The following is a 27,360-nucleotide window of genomic DNA, read 5'->3' as shown; positions in this document are numbered from 1 at the left end:
TGGCAACCCTGCGTGCAAACCTCTCCTGCGGGCGCAACAACCCCCGTTGGGTGCAAGCCTCTCCTGCAACCCTCCTCCAACTGACGATCCGTGGACCCGTTGGCGGCCGGGGAGTGCCCCCGGGGCCATGGGAGGGCGAGGGGGGGACAGGGAAGGGTAGAGGGAGCCATTCACCTTGGCCCCGGGCATGCAAACTTCTCCTGCAGCGAAGGCCATCTTGTTTGACCCTCTTCCGCCGGGCTGCACCACGGAAGGATGGTCAGGCGCGGGACACGCCGGGATGGGCGTCGGTCCTCCCGGCCGGGGGGGGGGAGAGCACATTTATTAAAGTTTATTAAGTCAATGGTTTTTTAAAAGTAACAAAACTTGATTTATTGAGACCACGGGGGAATGGTGAGTAGGGTGGGCCTAAAATCGCTGCGCTATCGTGTACCGTTCTGGCTGTATTCCGAGAACAAATATATGCGCAAATATAGAAGATGAGAGTCTTAGTAATATATATAGAAAAGATCCCCTCTCATCCTTCTAAATTCCAGAGAAATCAAGCCCAGTCTTTCCAATCTTTCCTCATATGACAGTCCTGCCATCCCGGGGATTAACCTTGTGAACCTACACTGTAGCAAGGATGTCCTTCCTCAAATTAGGAGACCAAAACTGCACACAATACTCGAGATGTGGTCTCACCAGGGCCCTGTACAACTGCAGAAGGACCTCTTTACTCCTATACTCAAATACCTTGTTATTCCTATACTCAAACCACGTTATTCTAACCTATACCTCGTTATTCCTATACTCAAACCACTTCTTTACTCCTATACACCAAGATCAAATCCAAATGAGCTGTTATAACAAAAATTTAACTGTACATGCATAATATAAATTGTACATAAATAATTTATAATATTGACTAACCAATAAACATGTGCAACTTATCAGCTTCCTTTTATATGTTCTATGTTCCAGATTTTTAGATTATTTTAGCACATGTGGAAAATAAGCAGCTTTCAAAAAACTGCCAAAAAAACACGCAAATATATAAATCAACTTCAGTTTTAAAACCCTTGTCTGACATTCAAAACTAATAAACTAGGGATTTTTAGGACTTAAACCCACAGCCTTGGCTCAGTGAACTGTACACATATCCAAGTCTGAAGATGAGGGTGCAAATTCCCCATCAGGAACTTGCGTGCATTATTAGGGTTACCCTAACTGTATTATGAGTTCAGCACTCTCATAATCGTCAGCTGAGACATCTACCCTTTCTCGTACTGTAGACGTATCTATCCTATGATACTGTTCCAAAGACCTGGAAATGTTTTCCTAGATGTTTATGTGTCAACTTCACTGAAATAGATGATCAGGAGATACTGCATATGTTAGTGGGGAGTTGATGTGCATGCAACCTGTTACAACAGTGATCAATCCCATTTATTGTAAAACTATTGCAGATGGACTTAGACAAGTTTGGGAACATGAGTTAGAGTTGAAATGGCCTGAAAGTGAATGGTGGAGGGTCATAGCTCCAGTTGGGTGAATGGGACAAGAATTGTAGTGTGCATATGGAGAGAAAGAGCTGGATTGCAAACAGCTGTAGGGATGTTATGGGGGCAAGGGCACAATTGGGATGAGGAACAATGCATAGGGCTTGAATATTATTATTTCACCTGATAAAAACATAATAAATGCACCTTAAAGTTTAATTAGATTTTTTTCTTGAAATCAAACTCACACTGGCAATAAATTTCTCCCATGCAAAATATATAGTCATTCATTTGCACTCCTGAAGTGCAACACATGGCGTTCAATACTATTTCCTCATGTGACGAGATCAGAAGTGAGTATTTTTGCCAATGGCTGCATTCGCTAGTGCATTCGCTAGTAGGAAGATGGCATCTGGTCTGGACCATTTGCATCCATAGATGAATTGCAGTGATCAAGGCTGTCTGGGAGGTGGGAGTTGATGTGCATCATGACCAGCCTCTCAAAGCACTTCATTATTGTGGATGTCAGAGCCACTGGATGGCACCTATTTAAGGAACACTACTTTGTTTTTCGTTACACAAGGATCAAAATAGTCATCATAAAGTAGATAGGAACCCCAGATTTGCGGTAAGGAGATGTTAAAAATGTCCATGAATACACATGACAGCTGATCCGTACACGTTCTGAGATCATAGCTGGGGACTCCATCTGGGCCAGTCACTTTCCACACGTTCCCTCTTAGGAAGGTCAATCTGGCTTCTGCAATGGTGACTGTGGGTGCACCCAATGGCTAAAAATGACACTAGATTTTCACCACAAACCAGTGCCAAAGCTAGATGCTGCACACAAGGACTTACAACTGGAACTGTGCAACCATCAGAAAACATCCTTCTTTCTGGAAGGAAGGTCACTGATGACATAACTGAAGTTGAATTCTATTCATTTATATGCAAACAGAACAGTGTAGAAGCTTTGCTAGAATGATGTCTAAATTTGCTGAACAGCTGGTGCTGCCCCTATCATGCCTTTTAGCACCTCCCCGTAAACTCCAATCAAGCAGTGCCACATATGGCATGTAACAACATTTCAGACTGTGCAAATATTCTGTTACCATTCTGTTTCTGACAACCCACAAGAATGACCATTTTTGATACGAGTACAATATGGGGAAACACATTGTTGTTCACCTTGGCTTCAAGCATACAGCGTCATTGGCAAGGCAAAATAAACTTCAGCCTTCACTGCAAAGATGAAGTAGATGAAGTCATGCTCCCAGAATAATGGCAAGATCACACCAGTATTGTGTCAAGCTTTGGTCTCCATATTTGAGAGCTATGTGAGCAAAATCAGAGACGAAGGAGTTGTCTTAAGAGGAAATATCATACAACTCGATGCGATACTCATTGGACATTAGAATTCTTACTTGCTGCAGCACAACAGGTGGAGGCCCAGTCTCAATGCCTAAGGGCGCTCCGACAGGAAATTCAGAATCCAATTGCATAGTGACGAGCTGAGGCCTAGCTGGTGGAGTTTGGAGGTGAGCTTGGTAGGGATGACAGTATTGAAGGCAGAGCTATAGTCTCTAAATAGCATCCTCACGTATGTACCCTGTCTCTCCAGGTGAGTCAGGACAGTATGAAGAGCCAGAGAGATGGCGTCCTCTGTGGATCTATTAGTTCTGTAAGCATACTGATACGAGTCCAGTGAGGCAGGGGTGATGGCTTTGATGTGGGAGAGGACCACCCTTTCAAAGCACTTCATTACTATTGGTGTGAGGGCAACTGGACGGTAGTCGTTCAGATTGCTGATGGTAGCTATTTTTGGCACCGGCACTAAGGTGGCTGACTTTAGGCACTTTGGGACCATTGCCAGAGATAGAGACAGATTGAAGATCCTTGTAAATACCTCAGCAAGCTGTTCAGCACAGAATAAATGTGAGGTTATCCACTTTGTTTGCAAGAACAGGAAGGCAGATTATTATCTGAAGGGTGTCAGATTAGGAGAAGGGGAGGTGCAATGAGACCTGGGTGTGCTTGTACATCAGTCACTGAAAGTAAACATGCAGGTACAGTCGGCAGTAAAGAAAGCCAATGGCATGTTGGCCTTCATTGCAAGAGGATTTAAGTTTAGGAGCAAGGAGGTCCTACTGCAGTTGTACAGCACCCTGATGAGACTGCACCAGGAGTATTGTGTGCAATTTTGGTCTCCTAATTTGAGGAAGGACATTATTGCTATTGAGGGTGTGCAGCATAAGTTCACTAAGTTAATTCCCGGGATGGCAGGACTGACGAATGATGACAGAATGGGTCGATGGGCTTGTATTCGCTGGAATTCAGGATGAGAGGGGATCTTATAGTGGAAACATATAAAATTCTTAAGAGGATTAGACATAGACATAGAAAATAAGTGCAGGAGGAGGCCATTCAGCCCTTCGAGCCAGCACCGCCATTCATTGTGATCATGGCTGATCGTCCCCAATCAATACCCCGTGCCTGCCTTCTCCCCATATCCCTTGATTCCACTAGCCCCTAGAGCTCTATCTAACTCTCTCTTAAATCCATCCAGTGATTTGGCTTCCACAGCCCTCTGTGGCAGAGAATTCCACAAATTCACAACACTCTGGGTGAAAAAGTTTTTTCTCACCTCAGTTTTAAATGGCTTTGTAGTGAGTCCAGACGAGTGGTATTATCCAAATACTTTATTGGTATAAAACCCGTAACAAACGCAACAGACTTCTTTCTGGACGAACACTAACTTCACTCACTAATCTAATCTCTAATCTAACGTTTGGCGCCAAGCATTTAAATACCCCGCGCTTCCTCACCCCGTGACCGTAACCCAATCCGAGGGTTCTATTACCTGGCCAATCCCTATGTCCCTACATGACCCCCCCCCCAGAACCCTCGAAACCATACCTCACGGGCGGCCGAACCTCCCGCCCAGAACGTGTACGGATGGGGGAAACCGATACCCCCAGCGTGACAGGAGGCGGGGTGGACGCCGCCGCTGGAGGCGATGGGGGGTCCACTGGAGCGGAGGGTGCAGGTGACGGGGGGCACTTGATGAACAACGGCAGCCCGGGCCCAACCATAGGCGGCGGAGGCCCAAGAGGTGGTAAACTGGGCGTCGCTGGCGGGACCAGTCGAGCCACCACAGGCCGGCCCCGGCGCGGCGGCTGAGCCACCGACACGGGGAGGTCCTGGTCTAAATTAGCCGGCTTGAGACGGGACACTGAAACCAGCTCCTGACGATTTCCTACCTGCAAGGTGAAGGTTACAGTCCCTCTTTTGAGCACCTGGAACGGGCCCTGGTAAACCGGCTGGAGGGGGGCGGTGGCAATCTTTCCGAAGAAACACAAAATCACAGCTCGGCAATTCCGAAGGAACGTGAACTGCTGTGCTTCCGTGACTAGAGGTGGGGACTGGAGCCAGAGAACCCACCCGTTCCCGGAGGGAGCCCAAGACTGACGTGACGGATGGCGGCAAGGCGGGAGTGGAAAGGAGAATGTCACCCGGCACCCGCAGGGGCGAACCGTAGACGAGCTCGGCCGAAGATGTGCCCAGCTCAGCCCGCGGGGCCGTACGGATGCCGAGGAGGACCCAAGGCAGCTGGTCAGCCCAATCGTAGCCAGTCAGGCGAGCACAGAGGGACGCCTTCAGCTGCCGATGGAAACGCTCAACCATCCCGTTGGCTTGGGGATGATAGGCGGTGGTCTGCTGTAATCGAGCACCATACAGCTGCGCCAGCGCGGCCCAGAGAGACGAGGTGAACTGGGCTCCCCGATCTGTAGTGATGATAGCCGGGACCCCGAAACGAGCCACCCAATGCAACGCCAGGGCCCGTGCACAGGAGGCCGCCGAGGTGTCCGACAACGGGAGCGCCTCCGGCCAACGAGTGAACCGATCAACCACCGTCAGTAGATGAGTGTAACCCCTAGAATAGGGCAATGGACCCACCAAATCCACATGGATGTGGAAAAAACGGGCGGGGGGAACCTCGAATCTCTGGTATGGGGGCTGGACATGACGATGGACTTTGGAGGTCTGGCACGGAATGCAGGCGCCTGCCCAGGCTGCCACCTGCTTTCGCAGGCCATGCCAGACAAACCGGTCAGCCACCATGGCTGAAGTCGCCCTGATGGAGGGATGTGCCAGGCCATGAATGGCCTCAAAAACCTTGCGCCGCAGAGTGGCAGGCACCACCGGGCGAGAGCGTGGGAGAGTAACGTCGCACCACAACTTGACCCTGTGGGGCCACACGCCACCTGCTCTAAACGCAGTCCCGAGGTTGTGGAGGCGTACACCGCGGCAGTTCCTTCCAGGCGCTGAGCCTCCGCTAGCTCCTGGAAATCCACATGTTTACCAACCACGGCTACGGAGGGAATGGCCGGCCGGGACAGGGCATCAGCAACGGCATTCAGCCTACCCGCAATATGACGGACATCGGTCAAAACTCCGAAATGAGGGTTAGGTGCCGCTGCTGGCGAGCCGACCACGGATCAGAAACCTTAGCAAAAGCGAATGTCAAAGGTTTGTGATCCGTGTAGGCCACGAAAGAACGGCCTTCTAAAAAATAACGGAAGTGGCGGACTGCTAAATAAAGGGCCAGGAGCTCTCTATCGAACGCACTGTACTTGAGCTCCGCTCGAGAGAGAGAGAGCTGCCTGCTGAAAAACGCCAGAGGCTGCCAATTAACATTGACCTGCTGCTCCAAAACCCCACCCACCGCCACGTCTGAGGCGTCCACCGTCAGAGCTGTGGGGGCGGAGGAGCGCGGGTGCACCAGCATGGTGGCGTTGGCGAGAGCCTGTTTGACCGCAACAAAAGCCGTCTCCGCAGCTACGGACCATACCAACTCCGCGGGGTTACCTGCGAGACATTGAAAAAGGGGGCGCATAACCCGAGCTGCTGCAGGCACGAACCGATGATAGAAATTGACCATGCCCACGAACTCCTGCAAGCCCTTGATGGTAGTCGGGCGGGGGAAAGAGCGGACCGCGTCCACCTTAGCTGGTAAAGGAGTGGCACCGGCCGGAGTAACCCGGTGACCCAAAAAATCCACCGCGGACAGGCCGAATTGGCACTTGTCCGGATGGAGAATCAGGCCATGGTCTTGCAGCCTCTGGAACACCGTGCGGAGGTGGACCAAGTGCTCCTGGACCGAACGGCTGGCAATCAAAATATCGTCTAGATAAATAAAGACAAACGGCAACCCTCGACCCACCCGGTCCATCAAACGCTGGAATGCCTGAGCTGCATTTTTAAGGCCGAAAGGCATACGCAACCACTCAAACAGTCCGAACGGGGTGATGGTCGCTGTTTTCGGAATGTCCGGCGGGTGGACCGGGATCTGATGGTATCCCCGCACCAAATCAATTTTTGAAAATATTGTCGCCCCCTCCAGGCTAGCTGAAAAGTCCTGAATGTGTGAAATCGGATAGCGGTCCGGCCGTGTTGCCGCGTTGAGTCGACGGAAGTCACCACATGGTCTCCACCCCCCAGATGCTTTGGAAACCATGTGCAAGGGGGAGGCCCACGGACTACTCGAAGGCCGAATAATTCCCAACCTCTCCAAGTTTAGGAACTCCTCTCGCGCCCTGGCCAGCTTGTCGGGTGGGAGGCGCCGTGCCCGGGCAAAAACCGGCGGCCCTTCGGTTGGAATGAAATGGACGACCCCGTGCTTCTCCGAAGGTGAATCAAAACGCTGGAAGAGGAGCTGCGGGAAGTCGGCCAGGACCGCATCGAACTGACCGGGAGCCGTGGTAATGGACTGGATAACTAGGCTGGGTGGGGCGGCGCTTGTAGAAGCCTCTGGCCCAGTACCCCGAGGCCGTACATCAGCCGAGGGTTGTGGGCCCCTCCCTCGGACGTCTGCGACCAAGGAAAACGCCCATAGGAAATCTGCCCCCAATATGGCCTGGCCCACATCCGCAACGATGAATTCCCAACGGTAAGTCCTGGACTCGAAGGACAGGGACATGGTCCTTTTACCGTATGTACGGATGGTGCTACCATTCACTGCAATTAGGGGCGGGCCCTTTTCCCCCACTCGAACTTCACAGTCATAGGGGGGCACAATACTTACGACCGCTCCCGTATCCACTAGGAAAACGATCCCGGTACTCTGATCTGTAGCGTAGAGGCGGTGGTTACGGCCAACCGAGACTGCCTCTACAGTCGATCGGCCCAGGCGTTTCCCGGAAACGAACACGGGGATCTACAGCTTCGTGCCTCGCTGCCCCACCGCTGATGGAAAGAGCACCAGCCACGCCTATCCGGCTCTGTTGGTCGAGCCCGCTGCCAATGAACAGGCGCCGCCGCCCTCTCTTGGCGGGCCGGCTGCACAATAGCGGCCGATGCGTCGCTCTCCCGGCCGCACCCCCGACTGCCGCTGGGCCTCGAGACCCGGTTAACGGAGCCGTCTCGGGCGTTGCGTTCCCTCACGAGCGTGTCGGCCTTCTCGGCGAACGCTACCGGATCTTCAAAAGGGACGTCTGCCAACACCAACCTGACGTCCCCAGGTAGCTTCTCCCGAAAGGCCGCTTCGAATATCATGCACGGCTGATGGTCGCCCGCCAAAGCCAGCATCTCGGACATCAGCTCCGACGGCAGCCGCTGCCCCAGGTCTGGCAAATGGAGGAGCTTCAGAGCCCGCTGGCTCTGGGCCCAGCCGAAGGTCCGCAGCAGGAGCTTCTTGAGCCCCACGTACTGGTCCGTTTGGGGTGGACTGGTCAGGTATCGGCTGACTCGCGCAGCCACCTCCGCCTGCAGACAGCTCACCAGGTGGTGGTACGTCTCCTGGTCTTCCTCCACCTTTTTAAGATGGAACTGTGATTCTGCCTGCACAAACCACAGGTGCGGCTGATGGGCCCAGAACGGCGGTAGATGGATTTCGCCCGCTTGCGACATGCTGCTGCTTTCTTCCTACGTTCGAGGTCACCAATGTAGTGAGTCCAGACGAGTGGTATTATCCAAATACTTTATTGGTATAAAACCCGTAACAAACGCAACAGACTTCTTTCTGGACGAACACTAACTTCACTCACTAATCTAATCTCTAATCTAACGTTTGGCGCCAAGCATTTAAATACCCCGCGCTTCCTCACCCCGTGACCGTAACCCAATCCGAGGGTTCTATTACCTGGCCAATCCCTATGTCCCTACAGCTTCCCCTTTATTCGAAGACTGTGGCCCCTGGTTCTGGACTCGCCCAACATTGGGAAAATGTTTCCTGCATCTTGCTTGTCCAGACCTTTTATAATTTTATATGTTTCTATAAGATCCCCTCTCATCCTTCTAAACTCCAGTGAGTACAAGCCTAGTCTTTTCAATCTTTCCTCATATGTCAGTCCCGCCATCTCAGGGATCAATCTCGTGAACCTACGCTGCACTGCCTCAATTACAAGGATGTCCTTCCTCAAATTGGGAGACCAAAACTGTACACAATAACTGTACACAATACTTCAGATGTGGTCTTACCAGGGGCCTATACAACTGCAGAAGAACCTCTTTACTCCTGTACTGAAATCCTCTTGTTATGAAGGTCAACATTCCATTAGTTCTTCACTGCCTGCTGTACCTGCACGCCAACTTTCAATGACTGGTGTACAAGGACACCCAGGTCTCGCTGCACCTCCCCCTTACCTAACCTAGCTCCATTGAGATAATAATCTGCCTCCCTGTTTCTGCCGCCAAAGTGGATAACCTCACATTTATCTATATTATACTGCATCTGCCACGCATCTGCCCACTCACTCAACCTGTCCAGGTCACCCTGCAACCTCCTAACATCCTCTTCACAGTTTACACTGCCACCCAGCTTTGTGTCATCCGCATTGGACAGGGCAGATGCAGGAAAATTGTTCACGATGTTGGGGGAGTCCAGAACCAGGGGTCCCAGTTTAAGAATAAGGGGTTGGCCACTTAGGACTGTGATGAGGAAAAACATTTTCACCCAGAGATTTGCGAGTCTGTGGAATTCTCTGCCACAGAAGGCAGTGGAGGCCAATTCACTGGATGTTTTCAAGAGAGTTAGATTTATTTCTTAGGGCTAACGGAATCAAGGGATAAGTGGAAAAAGCCAGAACGGGTTACTGATTTTGGATGATCAGCCATAATCATATTGAATGGCGGTGCTGGCTCGAAGGGCCGAATGGCCCACTCCTGCACCTATTTTCTATGTTTTTAAGATCCTTGGAAGCCTATAACAGCCCCGTTTGATTTAATTGTGGTGCAAGATATCAAATTGTGGACTCAAAAGGAAAATTGGTATCCAGCTGGGAAGTTTGCTTGTGCAGATACAAAAAATCACTAGAAAACAATTATTTCACCGATAAAAGATGGGCGAAAATTAAGTTCCAGATGATTAAGTAATGTCATTGCACGGACAAATTTCCTCTTGTTGGGCTTTTACTGTGTGTCCAAATTTAGGATTTGGACATTTAACTTTCACTCTTTCATGCAAGTTGAGTTTCAAAGCTGAGTTAATTTACATACATTAAAAAAAAATAATAACAAAGAATTAAAGAGTGTCAAGCCCAACAGATCAACAAATGTTGATACATACACAGTAGCACACAGGATGGTCTCAATTACTACCTTTATATCCCGCTTGTTTTCATTGTAGGTATTAAACCAAGGAAGTGTCTGTCATTGCAAGTAAATATAATTTGAAAAGGAGAAAAGTTTTCCTTGATGGCTTTATCGATATTCATTGTCCAACAGACATCACTAAAACAGATGCCCTTTGTGGCAGATTGCTATGTGCAAACTAGCTATCACAATTCTTACATATGACTGGCTGCACTTCAAAAGTATTTCTAAAGTGCAAGAGTGCTTTGGGACCTACTGAGATTATAAAAAATATGAGGAAAGTTTCAGTTCTTTCCCAGTGAAACAGATGGAAAGGACAGATCCTCTGTGGCATTTAATGAAATCTCAAGCAGTCTCCACTAAAACTTCCATCCACACAATAATGCTGCATTTCAAATTCTGAACATGGACAGTACATCCCATGTTCCTGGAGAAATCAGTGCTGTTCAATCATTTATACTTAAGAAGCTAACATTTTTGATCACAATTCTATTTACAAAATGATTCAGAAAAAAATCCCAAAGGACAAATAGTCAAATCTATGAGGTGAAGATAGCATTGTTCTTGATAACCCTTGTAAATTTGGCGTACAAATTTCCAAAAGTGAGTGCAAAAGCGAGATAGAGATAAAGGAATGTGCGTCTTTTTTCAGAATTTTCTTTTTAAATTTTGAAACCTGCTACAACCTGGTATACAATATATACAACTCATTGCATCTACACCATCTCATCTGTACAACTTTAGCAATTTTGTGTTATCCATTCATTTTTCAGGTTGTGGGGTATTGTTGAAAAGGCAATAATTTACTGCCCATCCCCACTTGTGAATCAATTGTGAATTGGTGTGCCATTTCAAGGGAGGCAAGGTCAGCAAATTCCATCCTCGGGGTATAAAAGGAAACTAAATGGGTTTTCCTTTTTAAAAATACTACAATCTAGTAGTTCTATAGTCATCACCACCAAGACTATTTTATTTTGCATCTGACTCCCATAATCTCTCCCCACAGACCGACAATGTCTTTCTTTCCAATTCTCTTTCAACAACTCACTAAATTAAATAAAATGCTCTCCTCACTACCCCTTGGATCTTTTCCTAATTGTCTTAAATCTGTCTTCTCTAGTCACCAATGGAAACTAATATTTTATTTGCTCCACTGCCATTCCTTATGGGCCAACACATATAGTTCACAGTATTTTTTTGAAAATCACAAGGGAAATTTAAACAATAGGTATTTGAGGATGGGTCTACGATCATCAAATAAGGACACTCGCCAAAAATACAAGATTTAATCCTCCATCAAGTGAAATGCAGAATTTCAGTACACATCATAATGTACAGAAAAACTAGCCTTTTCAATGCCATGTAACTTTTACCAATTTGGAAAAAATATCACTCTGCATTGTGATTCTTTCTACTCCCGACCCCATCCCACAAATAATATTATACTCACTGTCATCACCAAGTTTTGAAGCATAGTCATTTATTAATTCTTCACCAACATCTACAATCTGGTCACTGTTCCGGTAGTTCTCATCTCGCCATTTCCTCAACTTGTCACGCATTTCTGGAAATAAAAAGCAGAGGAAGGCAGACTTATTCTCTGAATGCATTCAAGAGGGAGCTAGATAGAGCTCTTAAGGATAGCGGAGTCAGGGGGTATGGGGAGAAGGCAGGAACGGGGTACTGATTGAGAATGATCAGCCATGATCACATTGAATGGTGGTGCTGGCTCGAAGGGCCGAATGGCCTACTCCTGCACCTGTTGTCTATTATTGCATGTTGTAAAATCTATTTGACTAAGGTCTTTGGAGATCTGAATATGTGTAATGAATTGAAAATGACAACTTTCTCACTGCAGTTCCCTCTTGACCCAATTCCCTATGGTAGGCGCTCCAACATTTCACAGCCGAGGTACTTCTCATTCTTTACCTTGCAAACAGCAAGGCACGTTTTACAAACTGAGATAAAACCCAAGTTATAATCATTGTCACAAAAATACAATTTACAGCATAACAGAGCCTTAACCCTACTGTACCTTTTCCCATACATCCTCAATCTCAGCCCAACTACAATGGAAAGATACCAATTAAAAAAAGCAATTATTGTTCAATAGGCTGAGAATCACTATAGTCCAGGCTTACCAATATGTTATTTGTTGACAGATAATGCGTATACCAACATTAACTGCCCATTACTAGGTATCCTCAAGGTGGTGATGAACTTCCACTTTGAACCACAGATTGCATGAAGATATCCCCACAGTGCTTTGGAGGAGTTTCAAGATATATCACAGTAACAAAGGAGCAACTGATGTATTTCTCGTGCCAAATGTAACTTGAGGGAAGAAGCGGAACTCGGCAGGCAGTACGGGAAGCACAGGCACCTCTGAGGCAAACATTGTTGGTAGGGTGCAGCATCGGAAAGGAGGCCTAAGGCTTAGCACAGGAAAATCAGCGTGGAGTAAGGCAGGTCCAACAGAGAGAAGGAAATTGGTTGTGGAGCAGGTACATTGTCAAGAGGAAGCAGTGGGATGTATAAGGGCATTGGCTCAGGTTAAGCACGGACAGTGTAAAAAGCTCGGACAAAAATGTAGAAAAGGTTTAGCTGGAGGGATGTGTGGTGCATGGGTGGAGGCAGACACGTCAATTTCCTCATCGGGACTATTTATGATATGCTACCATCACTCCAGAACCTCAGTGGGTAGGTGGAGACCCAGCGCTTCCCCTGTGTTCAGAGGTGGCAACATTGAGCCATATTTTGCAAGACACCTTTCTCAAGGTTGGCATATTTGGTGGTATAACCAGGTCTTGAATTGTATCGCTCCAGCAATTGAGACGAGAGCACAGTTGAATTCAATGTGCAATAGGACTGTGAGTGTCGCGCTTCATTTTGTCTGTGAGGGAGAGAAAGGAAGAGTATGAACTTTCTCAAACAGGCATGAGCTAGGCCAGCTAAGGGGACCCAATGATTGCGAAATGCAGGTAGACTTGGGAGGAAAACCTGTTGTTCTGCAGAAAATAATTAATACTAGTTTGAGGCCAGATGTAGTGTTATGGTCAGTTGGTTAGCAGATAGCATATTTTATAGAACTGACAGTGCCTAGGGAGAACTCAGTAGCTAAGGTTTATGAAAGGGGGTCGGCACGCTGCGGACCTTTCACCGTCCGGCGCTGCGCTTCAATGTCGGGAGCCCCGACCGCCCCGACGTGGCAAGTTCGGGAGAAGACGGCAGGGGAAGAGAAAAATACATTCTGGCCTTCCATCACAGTGAGGAGGTGACTGGAGGAGACTCACTGTGATGGATGTTTCTTTTGTTTGGTGTTGGTTTATGATTGTATGTGTTATTGCATATTTTTATTGCTTATTTTTACTGGTCTTATTGTTGAACTGTGGGTAATTTTTCACTTCACTGCACATTTATGTGTATGTGACAAATAAATTGACTATTGACTATTGAAAAAGAGTAGATATGTATATTTGGCAGCAGAGGTTGACCAGCGAAGATGGAAAGCAAATGCATGTCTAGTGGAGGTGGGTTGTAGAGGTTCCATAGCGTGATCAACCACGTCGCTATTTGGAGAGCTAGGAATTTGCAGACAGAGTTTGATTCAGCCCTTACACGATATGTTAGAGGCAGCAGAGCAATTTGGTGGAGAAGAAAGAGTGTCAGTTGGGGGCAGAAAGGAAATGTATAACATGCAATAAGTGTATTCCTACCAGTTTTATACACGAGTTTGATATTAGTGGCGCTACGATTGTTTGATGGAGGGTTAGAATACGTGTAAGACGATGGAACTATAAAAATTGTCTCTTCCGAATGGAGACCCGTCTTTTTTTCTGGGTCGTGTCTCCATTCACGCTGCGGCTTACCATCAGTCAAATACCTGGAGCTGGCGTCTCCAGATGGCACCACCTGGGGCTCTGGTTCGCCGAGCCCGCGGACCGGACTGCACTCACCACCTGCGGAGTTGGCTGTCTTCGGAGGCTGTGGTAGCACTGCAAGTGCGGCTGCGACTCGCCTTCGGAAGCTCTGGAGGCTTCGGCCGCGGGCCCTGTGGACGTCGCAGGTCCCTGGGTGGGGGCCGACTTCGGTAGCTCCGGCAGCGTCTTCGTCCGCCCCGAATCGCAGGGCTTAGGTTGGCCCACTGCAGACCTTTCACCATCCGGCGTAGCCTGGGATAGGCCGCGGGATATTCCACCGCCCGGCAGGGTCTTCAATGTCGGGAGCCCCGACTGCCCCGACATAGCAATTTCGACTGCCTGACGGCGGGAGAAGACGGCAGGGAAGCAAGTAGACATTCTGGCCTTCTATCACAGTGAGGAAGTGACTGGAGGAGACACACTGTAAAGGATATTTTTTTGTTTTATGTTGGTTTTTGTGATTGTGTGTTTTATTGCTTTCTTTTTTATTGCCTCTCATTGTTGACTGTGGGTAACGTAATTTCGTCCAAAAACATGTTGTTGGATGACAACAAAGGCTATTCTATTCTATTCTAAAAGCAGGTGGTGAGGGGGGTGGTTCTGGGATGCCAGAACTGTTAAGCCTTCTAAGATGTCATAGAGTAATAGAGTGTGGAAACAGGCCCATCAAGCCAACTTGCCAACACCGGCCAGCATGTCCCAGCTACATTAATCCCACCTGCATGCGTTTGGCCTAAATCCCACCAAATCTATCCGATCCATGTACCTGTCTATCTTTTCCTTAACTGTTCCTTAAACATTGGAATAGTCCCTGCCTCAACCACCTCCTCTGGCAGCTTGTTCCATACACTCACCACCCTTTGAATGAAAAAGTTACCCTTCAGATTCCTATTAAACCTTTTCCCCTTCACCTTCATACACCTCTATAAGATTACCCCTCATCCTCCTGTGCTCCAGGGAACCGAGTCCCAGCCTACTCAACCTCTCCCTGTAGCTCAGCACGGTCTAGCCCTGGCAACATCTGCGTAATTCTTCGTTTCAGATTCATTGCACATTGTGCAAGTGCTGACATCTATTCAATCCAATGGACAAGTGTAAACAGTAACATTTCTGTAAGATTATATTCTCGCAGAATCCATAATTTCAGAATAAATCTAGCACTTTTTAACTAAATGTTCAAATTCACAAGGTGAAGTATGATTCGTGTTAAAGTATTTTACGATTGCAGATGCACGAGTAGGGGAATCACGGTAGGAGATATTGAAACAAAATAGTTGGAATGACTACTTAATGTACTGAATGCAGTAGATACCCGGATAAGGAATGCAACTACCCAAGTAGACACAGCTACACTCTATTTTGCCACAAAGGATAATCAGGAGGGTCTTCACGTCAGTTGTATGTAAATATTTAAGTATCTCGTTTGAACTACAACCACAGAATGGTGGCAGGAGGAGATGACTATCCAGCCCAAATAGTCTCTCAGCAATCAATCCCGTCCCCCTGACATCAGTCTGAAGAAGGGTCTCGACCCGAAACGCCACCCATTCCTTCTCTCCTGAGATGCTGCCTGACCTGCTGGGTTACTCCAGCATTTTGTGAATAAATACCTTCGATTTGTACCAGCATCTGCAGTTATGTTCTTACATTACTCAGCAATCAATCCCATCACCCACTCTGGAAAACAGATGTTGCCAGCACCATGAGTAAAAGAATTTCACATTGGCCCAGAGCACCTTATGGTCAGGGAGGCACAGTGGCGCGACGGTAGAGTTACTGCCTGACAGCGCCAGAGACCCAGGTTTGATCCTGACTACGGGTACTGTCTGTACAGTTTGTTTGTTCTCCCTGTGGCTGTGTGGGATTTCTCCAGGTGCTCAGTTTCCTCCTACACTCCAAAGATGTGCAGGTTTGCAGGTTAATTGGCTTCGGTAAAATTGTAAAATGTCCCTAGTGTGTCAGTCATGTTTATTGTCACATGTACCGAGGTAAAGTGATAAGCTTTTGTGTGTAGGATATCTCGAGTGAATAGGATAATCGCTCATCAGCGCCAACTTGGTGGGCCAAAGAGCTTGTTTCCACACTGTATCTCTAAAGTTGAACTCTTTGAAATATAGTCACTGCTGTTTCGTGTAAAAAACTGCAGTTTGTGCATAGCAGATTCATTAATTTTGAAATGACCAGCTAATTTGTTTTAGACAAAAAATGCTGGAGTAACTCAGCAGGCCATGCACCGTCTCTGGAGAGTAGGAATGGGTGACGTTTCGGGTCGAGACCCTTCTTCAGACTGATTCGTTTTGTTGACTGAGTGATAGATATTGTCCAGGATGCCAAAAAGACCATCCTTCTCTTCATCAAAGCTCCATGGTAATTTAACATTTCCAAGGTGGGCAAGTGTAGCAAATTGTTTCTTTTGAAATAAGGCATTTGCAACAATACAGCACTCCCTCGGTATTGCTGGAGACTGTCTGTCCAGTTTACAGGTAACACAAGCAGCAAGTCAATTTTGTACAAAGACTGGATGGGAAAAGTGGAATAATCAACAGCTCAAGATAACTATTTTTTTAGTGAAAGCAACTTTTCAGACGGCTTTGGATTTCATTACAAGGGTTGACTGACTGCTCCCCTTTCATGCATCCCATCCCCATTCACAATTCATCATCCAATTCAGCCCAGAAGCACATTAGTTATTGTCACCACTTCATTACTGGTGATCGCCCCTCTTACTGCCTGGGCCTAAAGCTGTGGAATTCTTACCCTAAACTTACCTGCTTTTCCACTCTTCAAAATTTGCTTCTTGAGCAACTTTTTGCCCACTTGCCCAAATAATTCCTGGTGCAGTTTCAGCTTTTCTAAAACAATCATCCTTAGATCAGTAGACAAAAAATGCTGGAGTAACTCAGCGGGTCAGGCAGCATCTCTGGAAAGAAGGAATGGGTGACGTTTCAGGTCGAGACCCTTTTTCAGACTGATGTCAGGGGAGGGGGCGGGACAAAGAAAGGAAGTAGTAGGAGACAGGAAGACTAGTGGGAGAACTGGGAAGGGATAGAGAGGGAAAAAGGAACTATCTGAAGTTAGAGAAGTCAATGTTTATACCGCTGGGGTGTAAACTGCCCAAGCGAAATATGAGATACATCTCCTCCTACTTATCCTTGGACCATGGTCTCACAGACAAACACCAGGCCTTAATCTCTAACACCATCACTGATCTCATCACTTCCAGCTCTCTGCCCTCTAATGCCTCCAACCTTATCGTTCCCCAGCCCCACACGGATTTTTACCTTCTCCCCAAAATCCACAAATAGAACTGTCCTGGCAGACCCATTGTTTCTGCCTGTTCATGTCCCACCGAATTAATTTCCACCTACCTTGACTCCATCCTGTCCCCCCTAGTCCAATCCCTCCCTACCTATGTCCAAGACACCTCACATGCTCTCTGTCTTCTCAATCACTTCCGTTTTCCAGGCCCCCACTCCCTCATCTTTACTATGGATGTCCAGTCATTCTACAGCTCCATCCCCTACCAGGATGGTCTTAAAGCCCTCCGTTTCTTTCTCGACCACAGAACCAACCAATCTCCATCTACCAATACCCTCCTCCACTTTGCAGAGCTGGTTCTTACCCTCAACAACTTCTCCTTTGACTCCTCCCACTTCCTTCAAATCCGAGGTGTAGCTATAGGCACTCGCATGGGCCTTAACTATGCCTGCTTCTTTTTAGGGTACGTCGAACAATCCCTGTTCCAGGCGTACACTGGCCCTATCCCCGAACTCCACCTCCGCTACACTGACGACTGCATTGGTGCTACCTCTTGTACCCATGCAGAAATCACTGACTTCATCAATTTCACCAAATTTCCTTCCTGCTCTTGAATATACTTGGACCATCTCCGACATCTCCCTACCGTTTCTGGATCTCACCATCTCCATCACAGGAGACAGACCAGTGACCGACATCTACTACAAACCTACTGACTCCCATAGCTATCTTGACTACACTTCTTCCCACCCGGTTTCCTATAAAAGCTCTATCCCCTACTCTCAATTCCGTCTACGCCGCATCTGTGCCCAGAATGAGGTGTTCCATACTGGGGCATCAGAGATGTCCCCATTCTTTAGGAAACGGGGGATCCCGCTTCCATTATAGATGAGACTCTCATTAGGGTCTCTTCTATATACCACAGCTCCGCTCTTGCTCCCCCTCTCCCCATTCGTAACAAGGACAGAATCCCCCTTGTCCTCGCCTTCCAACCCATCAGCCGTCGCGTACTACAAATTATCCTCCAACATTTCCGCCACCTCCAACAGGATCCCACTACTGGCCACATCTTCCCATCTCCACCTCTTTCTGCTTTCCGCAGAGACCGTTCCCTCCATAACTCCCTGGTCCACTCGTCCCTTCCCACCCAAACCACCCCCTCCCCAGGTACCTTCCCCTTCAACCACAGGAGATGTAACACCTGCCCCGTTACGTCCTTCCTCGACTCTATCCAAGGACCCAACCAATCTTTCCAGGTGAGGCAGAGGTTCACATGCACCTCCTCCAACCTCATCTATTGTATCCACTGCTCCAGATGTCCAGTTCTCTACATCGGCGAGATCGTTTAGCTCAACACCTCTGCTCAGTCCGCCTTAACCAACCTGATCTCCCGGAGACTCAGCATTTCAACTCCTCCTCCCATTCCCAATCTGACCTTTCCGTCCTGGGCCTCTTCCATTGTCAGAGTGAGGCCCAGCGCAAATTGGAGGAACAGCATCTCATATTTTGCTTGGGCAATTTACACCCCAGCGGTATGAACATCGACTTCTCTAACTTCAGATAGTTCCTCTTTCCCTCTCTATCCCCTCCCCCTTCCCAGTTCTCCCACTAGTCTTCCTGTCTCCTACTACTTCCTTTCTTTGTCCCGCCCCCTCCCCTGACATCAGTCTGAAGGGTGTCGACCCGAAACATCACCCATTCCTTCTCCCCAGAGATGCTGTCTGACCCGCTGAGTTACTCCACCAATTTTTGTCTAGTTGTGATTTATACGAGCATCTGCAGTTTTTTTCCTACACATTCTTAGATCAGTACACTGTTCAGTCTTCTGGGAGTCAGAACGTTGCTTAAAATGCATGACTAGTTATCAGTACTAACACTATCCAACACGTTAAACAAATCTACTGCTGTGATTTTAGTCCATGTAGATAAAACAATAATTTCACACTACATACAGTGCCCTCCATAATGTTTGGGACAAAGACCCATCATTTATTTATTTGCCTCTGTACTCCACAATTTGAGATTTGTAATAGAAAAAAAATCACATGTGGTTAAAATGCACAATGTCAGATTTTATTAAAGGGTATTTTTTATAAATTTTGGTTTCACCATGCAGAAATAACAGATGTGGTTATACATAGTCCCCCCATTTCAGGGCACCATAATATTTGGAACACAGGTGTTTGTAATTGCTCAGCTGAGTTTAATTGCCTCCTCAATGCAGGTATAAGAGAGCTCTCAGCACCTTGTCTTTCCTCCAGTCTTTCCATCACCTTTGGAAACTTTTATTGCTGTTCATCAACATGAGCACCAAAGTTGTGCCAATGAAAGTCAAAGAAGCCATTACGAGATTGAGAAACAAGAATAAAACTGTTTGAGATATCAGTCAAACCTTAGACTAACCAAAATCAACTGTTTAGAACATCATTAAGAAGAAAGTGAGCACTGGTGAGCTTACTGATCACAAAGGGACTGGCAGGCCAAGGAAGACCTCCACAGCTGATGACAGAAGAATTCTCTCTAAAATAAAGAAAAATCCTCAAACACCTGTCCGACAGATCAGAAACACTTCGGGTGTGGATTTGTCAATGACCACTGTCCACAGAAGACTTCATGAACAGAAATACAGAGGCTACACTGCAAGATGCAAACCACTGGTTAGCCGCAAAAATAGGATGGCCAGATTACAGTTTGCCAAGAAGTACTTAAAAGAGCTACCACAGTTCTGGAAAAAGGTCTTGCGGACAGATGAGACGAAGATTAACTTATATCAGAGTGATGGCAAGAGCAAAGTATGGAGGAACTGCCCAAGATCCAAAGCATACCACCTCATCTCTGAAACATGGTGGTGAGGGTGTTATTGCCTGGGTGTTATGGCCATGTATGACTGCTGAAGGTACTGGCTCACTTATCTTCATTGATGATACAACTGCTGATGGTAGTAGCATAATGAATTCTGATGTGTATTGACAAATCCTATTTGCTCAAGTTCAAACAAATGCCTCAAAACACATTGGCTGGTAGTTCATTCTACAGCAAGACAATGATCCCAAACATACTGCTGAAGCAACAAAGGAGTTTTTCAAAGCTAAAAAATGGTAAATTCTTGAGTGGCCAAGTCAATCACCCGATCTGAACCCAATTGAGCAATTCAGCTTTTATATGCGGAAGAGAAAACTGAAGGGGACTAGCCCCCAAAACAAGCATAAGCTAAAGATGGCTGCAATACAGGCCTGGCAGAGCATCACCAGAGAAGTCACCCAACAACTGATGATGCTCATGAATTGCAGACTTCAAGAAGTCATTGCATGCAAAGGATATCCAAGAAAATAATAGACATGACCACTTTCATTTACATGACACTGCTGTGTCCAAAACATTATGGTACCCTGAAATGGGGGGGACTATGTATAAACACTGCTGTAGTTTCTACACAGTGAAACCCAAATGTACAAAAATGGCCTTTATTAAAATCTGACAATGTGCACTTTAACCTCATGTGATTTTTTTCTGTTACAAATCTCGAATTGTGGAGTACAGAGGCAAATAAATAAATGATGGGTCTTTGTCTATAAACATAATGGAGGAGACTGACAGAGCATGCACAAACTACATAATCTTGTACTTGTATTGACACAGGAGGCTATTCAACCCACATGGGACAGTGGCTCCCAACAGAGCATTTCCAATTGTTTTGTTCACATTATTATTTACATGGATCTCTGTAACTTATACTGTCTCACAGATGGCCACTAACACCCTTTGATTTTTTCACCTATTAATTTACCAGCAAGATCCTGGGATGTGGAAGAAAACTAGAACATCCTGTGAAAAAGTGCACACACCATCCAACACCAGATGTTAAGATCAACTCGGGTCCCAGGTGTTACAAGATAGAAGCAAAAACTGCTAAAAACAATGTACCACACATGCAGATGGATCTCACACTCAACAGTATCAATGGTTCTGTGCACTTATCACTGTCAACATGCTCTACAAATCGAGCATCAAATCTGAGGGCCATAGTTCACAATCTGCAGCTCTGTTTATTCATAACTAGACAAAGTGGACCCGTTGGGCCCAAACCTCTCCTGCATTGGTGCAGTACCCTGTCCTCCCCCCTCCTCTCCCCTCCCCTCCTTTTAAACTTTAAAATGTGAATAACTTTAAAAATATAACACCAATTTCAATAAAACTACTTGCATTATCACTAAAGTGACAATGGTGAGTAAGGTGGGCCTAAATTTGTCACGCTATCGTGTACCGTCTTCGCTGAAGTTCAGTCACAAACAAGATAACAAACAAGAGTTTTAGTATATAGATATGGAGCGATAAAACAACAAAATGTTTTGACACATTTTAATGAAACACCTTTGTATATATTTTCTCTCATGTTACAATTAATATTCTGTGGGACATCCCAAAGTATTTTATGGCCGAGCACCTTTGTACTTGGTGCAACACAAGATACGTAGTAGCCAATTAACACATAGCAAAGGGCCATAAAGTGCTGGGTTAACTCAGCAGGTCAGACCGCACCTCTGGAGAACATGGATAGGACACATTTTGGGTCAAGACCCTTCTTCAGCCCAATCTATACTCATTGGCAAAAGGCACCACAAAATAATTCACATTCAACTTGTTCCAAACAAAAATCATAAAGTTGGTAAACTTTAGAGAATAATCCACTCAAATTCACCCAAGGAAGGAATTGTATCATCTTTAGGAAGTCGATGCACAACTGCCAGACTAACCTGACCAAGTTTAATCTCATGACCTCTTGAATACTTTTATTGTTCATTTTAAGCAGCACGATATTTCTCTCCCATGACACTTGGATCTTTCTTCCGCTGTTGTCCCAATTACACGACCACTAACACCGAACTGGAGGCTTGGAACAGCCTTTCCTACTGTCATGAAGTAGCTTGTGACAGCCAGATGGTACTTCACATGTAACCTCTGCTTCTCCACGCCAAAAGCTCGGCTTTTTAAAAAAAGTGACACCAATATACTCTGAGATCTATCCCCCACCCCGGCCACCAGCCGCTATTCCCTGGTGACCTTGCAACCACCGTTACCACCCCATCCTCGGATCTGAGCATCTCAACTGGGTCGCCGGTAACTCGGGCCCGTCGTTCCCAAGCTAACCGGTTAAGATCCAACATCCACCGGGGATGCAGCGGTAACTCCATGCCTGGCCGTAATCCCGCAGCCACACCGCTAACCAAGGAACTACTCACCCTCCCAGGTCACATCGAACATGTCCGCGACCGACGCCATGTTGTCCACTCGATCACGTGAGGCGACGCCGCGCGCATTGCCCTCCACGCCCCTTCACCGTCTCGGCCAATGGGATCGGCGTCAGGGGCCGAGGGCGGGATCCGCAAGAGTCTTGGCAGCGGATTGGTCCATTCCCATGGCTATGGTCATCGCCAAGGCAACGCAACGCAACCAAACCCAAGCGTGGCCCCCTCGCCGGTTCCCCCCCTCTCAACCCCCCCTCACCCTCTCCCTCATCCCCCCAACCCCCCCTCACCCTCCTCCTCCCCCCTTGCCCCCCCTCCCATCCCCTCCCCCCCTCATCCTTCCCCCTCGCCGTCCCCGCCCACCCTCCAACCATGCCAATACCCCTCCCCTTCCCCCATCCCACCACGCCTGTCCCCCTCCACGACAGTCGCCCTCCCTCCACTCCCATTCCTCTCCACGCCCATTCCCCTCCACGCCAGTCCCCCCTCCCAGCCAGTCCCCCCTCCCTGTCCGTCTCCCTCCCCCCACGCCGGTCCCCCTCACCCCCCCTACCTCCCTCCCCTCGCACACCCTCCCTCCACGCCAGTCCCCTTCCCCCCTCCCTTACGCTCGCCCTGTCCCCCCACCCAGCCCAACCTCCTCCACGCCCACCCCCCTCGCACCCACCTTCCCCTCCCGTGCTCCTCGCAGGTCCACTCTACGCAGATGGACACAAAATGCAGTTACTCAACAGGACAGGCAGCATCTCTGGATAGAAGGAATGGGTGACGTTTCGGATTGGGACCCTTCTTCAGACAGAGTCAGGGGAGAGGAGAAACTAGAGATTTGGAAGGGTAAGGTGAGAAAAGGACAGATCAAAGCAAACAGTGATAAATCACTGTACAATGATTCTTTGCTGGATTTGGGGAAGGTGACAACGAGGCATACAAACAGTAAAATTAATCAGGAGGATAGTGAAACTGGGCGGAGAACTAGGGTGGGGAGGGAGAGGGAAAGCAAGAGTTAATTGAAATTAGAGAGATCAATATTCATACAGCTGAGTTGTAAACTGCCCAAGTAAAATATGGGGTGCTGTTCCTCCAATTTGCATTTGGCCTCACTCTGCCAGTGTAGGAGGACGAGGAGAGAGAGGTCAGAATGGGAGGGGGAGTTAAAGTGTTTAGCAACAGGGAGCTCATGTAGGCCCAGGCGGACTGAGCGAAGGTATTCAGCAAAACGATTACCCAGTCTGCGCTAGTCACACCAATATATAGGATTCCACACCTAGAACAGCAGAAACAGTAGGTGAGGTTGGAGAAGGTGCAAGTGAACCTCTGCCTCATTTGAAACGACTGTTGGGGTCCTTGGACGGAGTTGTGGGAGGAGGTACAGGGACAGGTATTGCATCTTCTGTGGTTGCAGGGACAGGTACCAGAGGAGGGCATGGTTTGGGTGGGAAAGGATGCACCCGTCCACTCTCCACACCCCACGGCCTCTGCAATTGGCCACCTCCACACCTGATCAAATTCTGCACCTGTGCACACTCCTCACCTGTCCACGCTCATCGCCCGATCAAACTCCGCACTTGCCCACACTCGGCACCTGATCACCCTCTACACCTGTCCACACTCCACATCTGTCCTCACTCCACACCTGATCAATCTTTGTACCAGTACTTACTCGGCACCTGATCCCACTCCGCACCTGATCATTCTCTGCACCAGTACACACTCGGCACCCGCCCACACAACGCACCTGTCCACACTCCACACCTATCTACACGGCACCGCACCTGATCAAATTCCACACCTGATCCTACTCTGGACCCGTTTTCACTCTGCACCTGTCCACACTCCACATCAGTTCACACTCTGCAACTGATCACACCTGGCACCTTTTCACACTTTGCACCTGTCCACACTCCACACCTGTCCGCACGTCCACACCTGTCCGCACATCCACACTCCATAGCTGATCCCACTCCATACCTGTCCACACTCCACACCTGTTTGCTATCCATACCTGATGCCAATCTGTACCTGTCCATACTCTACAACAGCTGCACCTGACCATACATCCTACCTGTCCACACACCGCACATGCCCACATGTTTCACACCTGTTCACACACTGCACCTGTCCACACTGCCCTTGCCACCCAGCTCGTACCAATACATTCCTGGCACCTAACCACTCTCCGCACCTGTTCACACCTTACACCTGTCCACTTTCCGACCGTATCCATTCTCTGCACCTCACCACTCTCTTCACATATCCACTCTGTGCACCTGTCTATTTTCTACACCCATCCACCCTCTACCCCTGAACAGACAGGCACCTATCCAATCCCAGCACCTGTCCCCTCCGCATTTGCCCACACTCCGCACTTGTTCACATTTAACATCTGTCCACGCTCTGCACCTGTCCACACTCTTCTCCCACTGGTCCCTCACACATCATACCTATCCTCCTCACCTTCACCACCCATCCCTGTTCTCCTCACCACACCACTTCTCCTGACCATCACTCCACTTGGCCACCCTCATCAACGTTTTCTTATCTTGCCTCATCTTATCTCATCTATACACACCAACTTCATCACATCACACTTCACACCTGTCCATGTTCCTCACATGCCATGCCCTGTCAGCATCCTCGCCTCATGCCTCACCTAGCAACACTTCCAGTTACCTATCCTCAACATCCCTACTCAACCTTCTCAACCTCCTGCACATAGCAGCTCTCCACACTAAATAAACTGCAAGAAAACACTTGAACATTGTGTGCAGTGTGCAATTATGTGCAGTTTTGGTCGCTCTGGTACAGAAAGGATGTGGAGACTTTGGAAAAGTTCAGACAAGATTTACCAGAATGCTGCCTGGAATAGCTAGAATAAGGAGAGGGTGGAAAATGTAGACCATATTCTCCAGAGCTTCAGAGATTGAGGGGAGACCTGAGTGGAGTATAGAAAATTATGTGAGGCATAGATAGGGGGACAATCAAATCCTTACTGCCGGGGTGAAAATATCAAAATACAAGCAGGTATTGCTTTAAGATGGGAGAGTAAAGGAGATGTGCAGGGAAGTTTTTGCACAGAGAGTGGTGAGTGCCTAGAACACCCTGCCCAGAATGGTGGTGAAGGAAGATATAATGCTGACATTTAAGATTCTTTTTGATAGGCACATAGATATCCAGGGAATGAGAAGATGTAGATCATGTGCAGGGAGAGGTGATGAACTTGGCATCATGTTCGGCACAGACATTGTGGGCCAAAGGGCCTGTTTTTGTACTGAACTATGTTATTAACATTATAACAATGTTATTAACAATTATAAACTCATTATAGTATAAATAAAAATGGCAGTATTCAAGCAGGAATTCCCACATCATAACTTGGGGTGGATCCCATGAAAGCCGACTCACCTCTCTCATGTCTCACCACTTCTTCCATATGCAATGCAACTCCTGCTAATGGAAACATTTGAGAAACCGACCACATATTGTAAAGAATAACACATGTCTGGCAACTCTTTTTAAATCTTGATTCATTTTCTCAGGTCTGTGGAGACCCATAAACCAATCAAATTTTGCTTGAAAGGTTTACGAAGCCATTAAATGCATTTGATTGAATTACCTCGTTGAAATATAGTGTCTCTTATCCTCTGCAGCAAGGTTGATGCGATGATGTAGGGTCAAGCCACATTGCCTTTTCCATGCAGAGCTACCAGAGGATTTGGTATGGGCTTACATCACCTGATAAAGACTTTAGGTGTCATACTAGCATGCTGTAAGAATCTCAACCTGACACAATAACATTTTATTCCTGATACAGCTACTTGTGGACGGGATCGGGAATTATACAATTCAGAGCAACGTGGACCTTTCAAAACAAAAAGAAAAAGGAGATAAACCTGCATTTCTGAAGCATCTCTTACAACTTTTGAAGCACAGCCTGTTAAAATGCAGGAAACAAACAGCAATGACCTGACATGTTGGGCCAGTGTTAGACCTTGCTCTTTTGAAGAATGTGCTACATCCAGCCAAAAGAACATTGACTAATGTCTCTTAGTTATCTGGCAGTGGAAAAGGGGTCTTTGAATAATTTTACGTGGTGAGAGATTTGTTTTTTAAAGGTTATCAAGTCATAAGTGAAAGGAATAGAATCAGGCCATTCGGCCCATCAGGTCTACATCGCCATTCAATCATGGCTGATCTATAACTCCCCCCACAACCTAATTGCATTCTGCCTTCTCCCCATAACCCCTGACACCCATACTAATCAAGAAATCACAAATCAAGTTTTGATAAGTAAGGAAGTCAAAGGTTACCAGGGCAGACACAAAATGCTGAAGTAACTCAGCGGGTCAGGCAGCATCTCTGGAGAATATAAATAGTTGACGTTTCAAGTCAGAACCGTTCAGATTAATAGAGGTGGTGGGAGGAGGCGCGAGGAGGCAGTGAAAATGTTCACTGTTCTTTCAGGGCTCCACAGTCTGGATGCAGGAGGGATGTTTCCCCATGTGGGGGTGTACAGATTAAAGGGGCACAGTTTCATGCTATGGGGCCAGAGATTTAGGACTAAGATAAATAAATTTATAATAGAAAAAATCACATGTGGTTAAAGTGCACATTGTCGTTGGAGGGAGAGCAAGAGCAGAGCTGCGGAATGTAGAAGAGACCCGAGTGAGAGCCTCATCTATAATGGAAGAGGGGAAGCCCCGTTTCCTGAAGAATGAGGACATCTCTGATGCCCTAGTGTGAAACACCTCATCCCGGGCGCAGATGCAGCGTAGACGGAGGAATTGGGAGTAGGGGATAGACTTTTTTCAGGAGACAGGGTGGGAAGAAGTGTAGTCCAGATAGCTGTGCGAGTCAGTGGGTTTA

The 27,360-nt window shown here is 47.5% G+C and overlaps 1 protein-coding gene across 3 annotated transcripts in view; it reads right to left on the bottom strand.

Annotated features, from left to right (window-relative positions):
- Nucleotides 1–27,360, bottom strand: part of emc2 (ER membrane protein complex subunit 2) — a 181,866-nt gene that overhangs the window by 122,340 nt on the left and 32,166 nt on the right. Inside the window, exons 1-2 of one of the 3 annotated variants that reach the window (XM_078397623.1) lie at nt 22,492–22,623; nt 11,524–11,637 (exon numbers count right to left, since the gene is read on the bottom strand). In XM_078397623.1, the coding sequence (XP_078253749.1) occupies nt 11,524–11,637; nt 22,492–22,531 (154 nt within the window). In that variant the 5' untranslated portion in view covers nt 22,532–22,623. Of the gene's footprint in view, nt 1–11,523; nt 11,638–16,761; nt 16,883–22,491; nt 22,624–27,360 lie in introns of those variants that run through there. The other 2 variants (XM_078397622.1, XM_078397624.1) reach the window with 2 other exon arrangements.

The sequence above is a fragment of the Rhinoraja longicauda genome, chromosome 4, assembly GCF_053455715.1.
Source record: "Rhinoraja longicauda isolate Sanriku21f chromosome 4, sRhiLon1.1, whole genome shotgun sequence".
In the NCBI taxonomy this organism is placed as follows: Eukaryota; Metazoa; Chordata; class Chondrichthyes; order Rajiformes; family Arhynchobatidae; genus Rhinoraja; species Rhinoraja longicauda.
Note: the sequence above shows the minus strand (reverse complement) of the source record. Positions and strands in the feature narration are given on the sequence as shown.